An 11,287-nucleotide genomic window follows, 5' to 3' on the forward strand; every position below is an offset into this window, starting at 1 on the left:
CAGTCCAGTTCGTCCCACTTCACCCAGCTCAGTTCAGTCCAGTTAGTCCCACTTCACCCAGCTCAGTTCAGTCCAGTTAGTCCCACTTCACCCAGTTCAGTCTAGTTAGTCCCACTTCACCCAGTTCAGTCCAGTTAGTCCCACTTCACCCAGTCCAGTCCAGTTAGTCCCACTTCACCCAGTCCAGTCCAGTCCAGTTAGTCCCACTTCACCCAGTCCAGTCCAGTTAGTCCCACTTCACCCAGTCCAGTCCAGTCCAGTTAGTCCCACTTCACCCAGTTCAGTCCAGTTAGTCCCACTTCACCCAGTCCAGTCCAGTTAGTCCCACTTCACCCAGTCCAGTCCAGTTAGTCCCACTTCACCCAGCTCAGCACAGTCCAGTTAGTCCCACTTCACCCAGTCCAGTCCAGTTAGTCCCACTTCACCCAGTCCAGTCCAGTTAGTCCCACTTCACCCAGTCCAGTCCAGTCCAGTTAGTCCCACTTCACCCAGTCCAGTCCAGTTAGTCCCACTTCACCCAGTCCAGTCCAGTCCAGTTAGTCCCACTTCACCCAGTTCAGTCCAGTTAGTCCCACTTCACCCAGTCCAGTCCAGTTAGTCCCACTTCACCCAGTCCAGTCCAGTTAGTCCCACTTCACCCAGTCCAGTCCAGTTAGTCCCACTTCACCCAGCTCAGCCCAGTCCAGTTAGTCCCACTTCACCCAGTCCAGTCCAGTTAGTCCCACTTCACCCAGTTCAGTCCAGTTAGTCCCACTTCACCCAGCTCAGTTCAGTCCAGTTCGTCCCACTTCACCCAGCTCAGTTCAGTCCAGTTAGTCCCACTTCACCCAGCTCAGTTCAGTCCAGTTAGTCCCACTTCACCCAGTTCAGTCTAGTTAGTCCCACTTCACCCAGTTCAGTCCAGTTAGTCCCACTTCACCCAGTTCAGTCCAGTTAGTCCCACTTCACCCAGTCCAGTCCAGTTAGTCCCACTTCACCCAGTCCAGTCCAGTCCAGTTAGTCCCACTTCACCCAGTTCAGTCCAGTTAGTCCCACTTCACCCAGTCCAGTCCAGTTAGTCCCACTTCACCCAGTCCAGTCCAGTTAGTCCCACTTCACCCAGTCCAGTCCAGTTAGTCCCACTTCACCCAGCTCAGCCCAGTCCAGTTAGTCCCACTTCACCCAGTCCAGTCCAGTTAGTCCCACTTCACCCAGTTCAGTCCAGTTAGTCCCACTTCACCCAGCTCAGTTCAGTCCAGTTCGTCCCACTTCACCCAGCTCAGTTCAGTCCAGTTAGTCCCACTTCACCCAGCTCAGTTCAGTCCAGTTAGTCCCACTTCACCCAGTTCAGTCTAGTTAGTCCCACTTCACCCAGTTCAGTCCAGTTAGTCCCACTTCACCCAGTCCAGTCCAGTTAGTCCCACTTCACCCAGTCCAGTCCAGTCCAGTTAGTCCCACTTCACCCAGTCCAGTCCAGTTAGTCCCACTTCACCCAGTCCAGTCCAGTTAGTCCCACTTCACCCAGTTCAGTCCAGTTAGTCCCACTTCACCCAGTCCAGTCCAGTTAGTCCCACTTCACCCAGTCCAGTCCAGTTAGTCCCACTTCACCCAGCTCAGCACAGTCCAGTTAGTCCCACTTCACCCAGTCCAGTCCAGTTAGTCCCACTTCACCCAGTCCAGTCCAGTTAGTCCCACTTCACCCAGTCCAGTCCAGTTAGTCCCACTTCACCCAGTCCAGTCCAGTTAGTCCCACTTCACCCAGTCCAGTCCAGTCCAGTTAGTCCCACTTCACCCAGTTCAGTCCAGTTAGTCCCACTTCACCCAGTCCAGTCCAGTTAGTCCCACTTCACCCAGTCCAGTCCAGTTAGTCCCACTTCACCCAGTCCAGTCCAGTTAGTCCCACTTCACCCAGCTCAGCCCAGTCCAGTTAGTCCCACTTCACCCAGTCCAGTCCAGTTAGTCCCACTTCACCCAGTTCAGTCCAGTTAGTCCCACTTCACCCAGCTCAGTTCAGTCAGTCCCACTTCACCCAGCTCAGTTCAGTCCAGTTCGTCCCACTTCACCCAGCTCAGTTCAGTCCAGTTAGTCCCACTTCACCCAGCTCAGTTCAGTCCAGTTAGTCCCACTTCACCCAGTTCAGTCCAGTTAGTCCCACTTCACCCAGTCCAGTCCAGTTAGTCCCACTTCACCCAGTCCAGTCCAGTCCAGTTAGTCCCACTTCACCCAGTCCAGTCCAGTTAGTCCCACTTCACCCAGTCCAGTCCAGTTAGTCCCACTTCACCCAGTTCAGTCCAGTTAGTCCCACTTCACCCAGTCCAGTCCAGTTAGTCCCACTTCACCCAGTCCAGTCCAGTTAGTCCCACTTCACCCAGTCCAGTCCAGTTAGTCCCACTTCACCCAGTCCAGTCCAGTTAGTCCCACTTCACCCAGTCCAGTCCAGTTAGTCCCACTTCACCCAGTCCCGTCCAGTTAGTCCCACTTCACCCAGTCCAGTCCAGTTAGTCCCACTTCACCCAGTCCAGTCCAGTTAGTCCCACTTCACCCAGTCCAGTCCAGTTAGTCCCACTTCACCCAGTCCAGTACAGTCCAGTTAGTCCCACTTCACCCAGTCCAGTCCAGTTAGTCCCACTTCACCCAGTCCAGTCCAGTTAGTCCCACTTCACCCAGTCCAGTCCAGTTAGTCCCACTTCACCCAGTCCAGTCCAGTTAGTCCCACTTCACCCAGTCCAGTCCAGTTAGTCCCACTTCACCAAGTTCAGTCCAGTTAGTCCCACTTAACCCAGTCCAGTCCAGTCCAGTTAGTCCCACTTCACCCAGTTCAGTCCAGTTAGTCCCACTTCACCCAGTTCAGTCCAGTTAGTCCCACTTCACCCAGTCCAGTCCAGTTAGTCCCACTTCACCCAGTCCAGTTAGTCCCACTTCACCCAGTTCAGTCCAGTTAGTCCCACTTCACCCAGTCCAGTCCAGTTAGTCCCACTTCACCCAGTTCAGTCCAGTTGGTCCCACTTCACCCAGTGCAGTCCAGTTAGTCCCACTTCACCCAGTTCAGTCCAGTTAGTCCCACTTCACCCAGTTCAGTCCAGTTAGTCCCACTTCACCAAGTTCAGTCCAGTTAGTCCCACTTCACCTAGTTCACCCAGTCCAGTTAGTCCCACTTCACCCAGTGCAGTCCAGTTGGTCCCACTTCACCCAGTGCAGTCCAGTTAGTCCCACTTAACCCAGTGCAGTCCAGTTAGTCCCACTTCACCCAGTCCAGTCCAGTTGGTCCCACTTCACCCAGTCCAGTCCAGTTAGTCCCACTTCACCCAGTTCAGTCCAGTTGGTCCCACTTCACCCAGTCCAGTCCAGTTAGTCCCACTTCACCCAGTCCAGTTAGTCCCACTTCACCCAGTCCAGTCCAGTTAGTCCCACTTCACCCAGTTCAGTCCAGTTAGTCCCACTTCACCAAGTTCAGTCCAGTTAGTCCCACTTCACCCAGTCCAGTTAGTCCCACTTCACCCAGTTCAGTCCAGTTAGTCCCACTTCACCCAGTTCAGTCCAGTTAGTCCCACTTCACCCAGTTCAGTCCAGTTAGTCCCACTTCACCCAGTCCAGTTAGTCCCACTTCACCCAGTCCAGTTAGTCCCACTTCACCCAGTTCAGTCCAGTTAGTCCCACTTCACCCAGTTCAGTCCAGTTGGTCCCACTTCACCCAGTGCAGTCCAGTTGGTCCCACTTCACCCAGTTCAGTCCAGTTAGTCCCACTTCACCAAGTTCAGTCCAGTTAGTCCCACTTCACCTAGTTCACCCAGTCCAGTTAGTCCCACTTCACCCAGTCCAGTCCAGTTAGTCCCACTTCACCCAGTTCAGTCCAGTTGGTCCCACTTCACCCAGTGCAGTCCAGTTAGTCCCACTTCACCCAGTGCAGTCCAGTTAGTCCCACTTCACCCAGTTCAGTCCAGTTGGTCCCACTTCACCCAGTTCAGTCCAGTTAGTCCCACTTCACCCAGTCCAGTTAGTCCCACTTCACCCAGCTCAGTTCAGTCCAGTTAGTCCCACTTCACCCAGTCCAGTCCAGTTAGTCCCACTTCACCCAGTTGGTCCCACTTCACCCAGTTCAGTCCAGTTGGTCCCACTTCACCCAGTTCAGTCCAGTTGGTCCCACTTCACCCAGTCCAGTCCAGTTAGTCCCACTTCACCCAGCTCAGTTCAGTCCAGTTAGTCCCACTTCACCCAGCTCAGTTCAGTCCAGTTAGTCCCACTTCACCCAGTCCAGTCCAGTTGGTCCCACTTCACCCAGTCCAGTCCAGTTGGTCCCACTTCACCCAGTCCAGTCCAGTTGGTCCCACTTCACCCAGTCCAGTTGGTCCCACTTCACCCAGTTCAGTCCAGTTGGTCCCACTTCACCCAGTCCAGTCCAGTTAGTCCCACTTCACCCAGTCCAGTCCAGTCCAGTTAGTCCCACTTCACCCAGTCCAGTCCAGTCCAGTTAGTCCCACTTCACCCAGTTCAGTCCAGTTGGTCCCACTTCACCCAGTCCAGTCCAGTAGTCCCACTTCACCCAGTTCAGTCCAGTTGGTCCCACTTCACCCAGTTCAGTCCAGTTAGTCCCACTTCACCCAGTTCAGTCCAGTTAGTCCCACTTCACCCAGTCCAGTCCAGTTAGTCCCACTTCACCCAGTTCAGTCCAGTTAGTCCCACTTCACCCAGTCCAGTCAGTCCCACTTCACCCAGTTCAGTCCAGTCCAGTTAGTCCCACTTCACCCAGTCCAGTCCAGTTAGTCCCATTTCACCCAGTCCAGTTAGTCCCACTTCACCCAGTTCAGTTCAGTCCAGTTAGTCCCACTTCACCCAATTCAGTTCAGTCCAGTTAGTCCCACTTCACCCAGTTCAGTCCAGTTAGTCCCACTTCACCCAGTCCAGTTAGTCCCACTTCACCCAGTCCAGTCCAGTTAGTCCCACTTCACCCAGTCCAGTTAGTCCCACTTCACCCAGTCCAGTCCGGTTAGTCCCACTTCACCCAGTTCAGTCCAGTTAGTCCCACTTCACCCAGTTCAGTCCAGTTAGTCCCACTTCACCCAGTTTAGTCCAGTTAGGCCCACTTCACCCAGTTCAGTCCAGTTAGTCCCACTTCACCCAGTCCAGTCCAGTTAGTCCCACTTCACCCACTTCACCCAGTTCAGTCCAGTTAGTCCCACTTCACCCAGTTCAGTCCAGTTAGTCCCACTTCACCCAGTTCAGTCCAGTTAGTCCCACTTCACCCAGTCCAGTTAGTCCCACTTCACCCAGTCCAGTCCAGTTAGTCCCACTTCACCCAGTTCAGTTCAGTCCAGTTAGTCCCACTTCACCCAGTTCAGTTCAGTCCAGTTAGTCCCACTTCACCCAGTTCAGTTCAGTCCAGTTAGTCCCACTTCACCCAGTCCAGTCCAGTTAGTCCCACTTCACCCAGTTCAGTTCAGTCCAGTTAGTCCCACTTCACCCAGCTCAGCCCAGTCCAGTTAGTCCCACTTCACCCAGCTCAGTTCAGTCCAGTTAGTCCCACTTCACCCAGCTCAGTTCAGTCCAGTTAGTCCCACTTCACCCAGCTCAGTTCAGTCCAGTTAGTCCCACTTCACCCAGCTCAGTTCAGTTAGTCCCACTTCACCCAGTTCAGTTCAGTTCAGTTAGTCCCACTTCAAATAAAATTTGATTGGTCGCATACATGTACACTACATGACCAAAAGTATGTGGACACCTGCTTGTCGAACATCTCATTCCAAAATCATGGGCATTAATATGGAGTTGGTCCCCCCTTTGCTGCTATAACAGCCTCCACTCTTCTGGGAAGGCTTTCCACTAGATGTTGGAACATTGCTGCAGGGACTTGCTTCCATTCAGCCACAAGAGCATTAGTGAGGTCGGGCACTGATGTTGGGCGATTAGGCCTGGCTCGCAGTCGGCGTTCCAATTCATCCCAAAGGTGTTCAATGGGGTTGAGGTCAGGGCTCTGTGCAGGCCAGTCAAGTTCTTCCACACCGATCTTGACAAACCATTTCTGTATGGACCTCGCTTTGTGCACGGGGGCATTGTCATGCTGAAACAGGAAAGGGCCTTCCCCAAACTGTTGTCACAAGGTTGGAAGCACAGAATCGTCTAGAATGTCATTGTATGCTTTAGCGTTAAGATTTCCCTTCACTGGAACTAAGGGGCCTAGCCCGAACCATGAAAAACAGCCCCAGACCATTATTCCTCCTCCACCAAACTTTACAGTTGGCACTATGCATTTGGGCAGGTAGGGTTTTCCTGGCATCCGCAAAACCCAGATTTGTCTGTTGGACTGCCAGATGGTGAAGCGTGATTCATCACTCCAGAGAACGTGTTTCCACTGCTCCAGAGTCCAATGGCGGTGAGCTTTACACCACTCCAGCCGACGCTTGGCATTGCGCATGGTGATCTTAGGCTTGTGTGCGGCTGCTCGGCCATGGAAATCCATTTCATGAAGCTCCCGACGAACAGTTCTTGTGCTGATGTTGCTTCCAGAGGCAGTTCGGAACTCTGTAGTGAGTGTTGCAACCGAGGACAGACGACCTTTACGCACTTCAGCACTCGGCGGTCCCGTTCTGTGAGCTTGTGTGGCCTACCACTTCGCGGCTGAGCCGTTGTTGCTCCTAGACGTTTCCACTTCACAATAACAGCACTTACAGTTGACCGGGGCAGCTCTAGCAGGGCAGAAATTTGACGAACTGACTTGTTGGAAAGGTGGCATCCTAGGACGGTGCCACGTTGAAAGTCACTGAGCTCTTCAGTAAGGCCATTCTACTGCCAATGTTTGTCTATGGAGATTGCATGGCCGTGTGCTAAATTTTATACACTTGTCAGCAACGGGTGTGGCTGAATTAGCCGAATCCACTAATATGAAGGGGTGTCCACATACTGCTGTGTATATATAGTGTATCTCTATTAGAATCCACTAATATGAAGGGGTGTCCACATACTGCTGTATATATAGTGCATCTCTATTAGAATCCACTAATATGAAGGGGTGTCCACATACTGCTGTATATATAGTGTATCTCTATTAGAATCCACTAATATGAAGGGGTGTCCACATACTGCTGTATATATAGTGCATCTCTATTAGAATCCACTAATATGAAGGGGTGTCCACATACTGCTGTATATATAGTGTATCTCTATTAGAATCCACTAATATGAAGGGGTGTCCACATACTGCTGTATATATAGTGTATCTCTATTAGAATCCACTAATATGAAGGGGTGTCCACATACTGCTGTATATATATAGTGTATCTCTATTAGAATCCACTAATATGAAGGGGTGTCCACATACTGCTGTATATATAGTGTATCTCTATTAGAATCCACTAATATGAAGGGGTGTCCACATACTGCTGTATATATAGTGTATCTCTATTAGAATCCACTAATATGAATGGGTGTCCTCATACTGCTGTATATATAGTGTATCTCTATTAGAATCCACTAATATGAAGGGGTGTCCACATACTGCTGTATATATAGTGTATCTCTATTAGAATCCACTAATATGAAGGGGTGTCCACATACTGCTGTATATATAGTGTACCTCTATTAGAATCCACTAATATGAAGGGGTGTCCACATACTGCTGTATATATAGTGTATCTCTATTAGAATCCACTAATATGAAGGGGTGTCCACATACTGCTGTATATATAGTGTATCTATCTCTATTAGAATCCACTAATATGAAGGGGTGTCCACATACTGCTGTATATATAGTGTACCTCTATTAGAATCCACTAATATGAAGGGGTGTCCACATACTGCTGTCTATATAGTGTATCTCTATTAGAATCCACTAATATGAAGGGGTGTCCACATACTGCTGTATATATAGTATATCTCTATTAGAATCCACTAATATGAAGGGGTGTCCACATACTGCTGTATATATAGTGTATCTCTATTAGAATCCACTAATATGAAGGGGTGTCCACATACTGCTGTATATATAGTGTATTTACCAGATGTTATTGCGGGTGTAGTGAAATGCTTGTGTTCCTAGCTCCAACAGTGCAGTAATATCTAACAATACACACATCTAAAAATAAAAGAATGGAATTAAGAAATATAGAATAATGCAAATAAATGTTCTGGGCTAATAATGTAAGAAATAAAATAAAAATACTGTAAAGTTGCTTGAAACAAGGCGATCACGTCTATCGGCGCCGTTACTGTTCACCCAGTCCAGTCCAGTTAGTCCCACTTCACCCAGCTCAGCTCAGTCCAGTTAGTCCCACTTCACCCAGCTCAGCCCAGTCCAGTCCAGTTAGTCCCACTTCACCCAGCCCAGTCCAGTCCAGTTAGTCCCACTTCACCCAGCTCAGCCCAGTCCAGTTAGTCCCACTTCACCCAGCTCAGCCCAGTCCAGTTAGTCCCACTTCACCCAGCTCAGCCCAGTCCAGTTAGTCCCACTTCACCCAGCTCAGCCCAGTCCAGTTAGTCCCACTTCACCCAGCTCAGCCCAGTCCAGTTAGTCCCACTTCACCCAGCTCAGTTCAGTCCAGTTAGTCCCACTTCACCCAGCTCAGCCCAGTCCAGTTAGTCCCACTTCACCCAGCTCAGCCCAGTCCAGTTAGTCCCACTTCACCCAGCTCAGCCCAGTCCAGTTAGTCCCACTTCACCCAGCTCAGCCCAGTCCAGTTAGTCCCACTTCACCCAGCTCAGCCCAGTCCAGTTAGTCCCACTTCACCCAGCTCAGCCCAGTCCAGTTAGTCCCACTTCACCCAGCTCAGCCCAGTCCAGTTAGTCCCACTTCACCCAGCTCAGCCCAGTCCAGTTAGTCCCACTTCACCCAGTTCAGTTCAGTCCAGTTTAATTTCAAACTTCTGTTTAATTCTTGTTCTCAATGCACCTTTCAGCCCAGGCAAATGAAGCCGCATCACCGAGTCAAGATCTCTCAGGTATACACACACATACTTTCATACACACACTACCTGGCTACACACACACACACACACACACGGCTTCATCTCTACACACACACACGGCTTCATCTCTACACACACGGCTTCATCTCTACACACACGGCTTCATCTCTACACACACGGCTTCATCTCTACACACACACACGGCTTCATCTCTACACACACACACGGCTTCATCTCTACACACACGGCTTCATCTCTACACACACACACGGCTTCATCTCTACACACACACACGGCTTCATCTCTACACACACGGCTTCATCTCTACACACACGGCTTCATCTCTCCACACACACACGGCTTCATCTCTCCACACACACACGGCTTCATCTCTCCACACACACACGGCTTCATCTCTACACACACACACGGCTTCATCTCCACACACACACACGGCTTCATCTCCACACACACACACGGCTTCATCTCCACACACACGGCTTCATCTCTACACACACACACGGCTTCATCTCTACACACACACACGGCTTCATCTCCACACACACGGCTTCATCTCTACACACACACACGGCTTCATCTCTACACACACACACGGCTTCATCTCTACACACACACACGGCTTCATCTCCACACACACGGCTTCATCTCTACACACACACACGGCTTCATCTCTCCACACACGGCTTCATCTCTACACACACGGCTTCATCTCTACACACACGGCTTCATCTCTCCACACACGGCTTCATCTCTACACACACACACGGCTTCATCTCTACACACACACACGGCTTCATCTCTACACACACACACGGCTTCATCTCTACACACACACACGGCTTCATCTCTCCACACACGGCTTCATCTCTACACACACACACGGCTTCATCTCCACACACACGGCTTCATCTCCACACACACGGCTTCATCTCTACACACACGGCTTCATCTCTACACACACGGCTTCATCTCTACACACACACACGGCTTCATCTCTACACACACACACGGCTTCATCTCTACACACACGGCTTCATCTCCCCACACACGGCTTCATCTCTACACACACACACGGCTTCATCTCTACACACACACACGGCTTCATCTCTCCACACACGGCTTCATCTCTACACACACGGCTTCATCTCTACACACACGGCTTCATCTCTACACACACGGCTTCATCTCTACACACACACACGGCTTCATCTCTACACACACGGCTTCATCTCTACACACACGGCTTCATCTCTACACACACACACACGGCTTCATCTCTCCACACACGGCTTCATCTCTACACACACACACACGGCTTCATCTCTACACACACGGCTTCATCTCTACACACACACACGGCTTCATCTCTACACACACGGCTTCATCTCTACACACACACACGGCTTCATCTCTACACACACGGCTTCATCTCTACACACACGGCTTCATCTCTACACACACACACGGCTTCATCTCTACACACACACACGGCTTCATCTCTACACACACACACGGCTTCATCTCTACACACACACACGGCTTCATCTCTCCACACACGGCTTCATCTCTACACACACACACGGCTTCATCTCTCCACACACGGCTTCATCTCTACACACACGGCTTCATCTCTACACACACGGCTTCATCTCTACACACACGGCTTCATCTCTACACACACGGCTTCATCTCTACACACACACACGGCTTCATCTCTACACACACATGGCTTCATCTCTACACACACACACGGCTTCATCTCCACACACACACGCCTTCATCTCTACACACACGGCTTCATCTCTACACACACGGCTTGTTTCTGCTCGTAGCTTTGGCTTAGAGACCTGCTGGCCCGGGGAATGAGACCTGCTGGCCCGGGGAATGAGACCTGCTGGCCCGGGGAATGAGACCTGCTGGCCCGGGGAATGAGACCTGCTGGCCCGGGGAATGAGGCCTGCTGGCCCGGGGAATGAGACCTGCTGGCCCGGGGAATGAGGCCTGCTGGCCCGGGGAATGAGGCCTGCTGGCCCGGGGAATGAGGCCTGCTGGCCCGGGGAATGAGACCTTGGAACTGGGATGGATGGGCGGGGTCAGCAGTGTCATCCAATGGGAGGGTTTTGTTCTCCTCCTGAGAGCTGGTATTGGCTGTCAGCAGTGATTGACAGTAGGGTGGTGGGTGCTCTACCCTGCACCAGTAAGAGAGAGGTGTTACCACGTGTCAGTCTGTGTTTCGTGGTGTGACTTTGTGTTGTCCCCCACAATGAATTCGGGGAGGGACTGTGGATTTGGCTCTGTCCGTTAGTACGATATCTCAGACAGCACTGGCCGGTTTTGATTCGCTCGTCACACGCGATATCTCAGACAGCACTGGCCCGATTTTGATTCGCTCGTCA

At 51.3% G+C, this 11,287-nt stretch overlaps 1 protein-coding gene across 3 annotated transcripts in view; it reads left to right on the forward strand.

Annotated features, from left to right (window-relative positions):
- Positions 1-11,287, forward strand: part of LOC311123266 (inhibitor of apoptosis protein-like) — a 47,771-nt gene that overhangs the window by 34,266 nt on the left and 2,218 nt on the right. For 2 of the 3 annotated variants that reach the window (XM_084197523.1, XM_084197524.1), the window contains one exon: positions 8,862-8,903. The exons of the other annotated variant lie outside the window; for it this stretch is intronic. In XM_084197523.1, the coding sequence (XP_084053649.1) occupies positions 8,862-8,903 (42 nt within the window). The remainder of the gene's footprint in view (positions 1-8,861; positions 8,904-11,287) is intronic. 3 annotated transcript variants of the gene reach the window in all.

Source organism: Coregonus lavaretus (genome assembly GCF_964263955.1).
Source record: "Coregonus lavaretus genome assembly, contig: HAP1_SCAFFOLD_407, whole genome shotgun sequence".
Lineage (NCBI taxonomy): Eukaryota > Metazoa > Chordata > Actinopteri > Salmoniformes > Salmonidae > Coregonus > Coregonus lavaretus.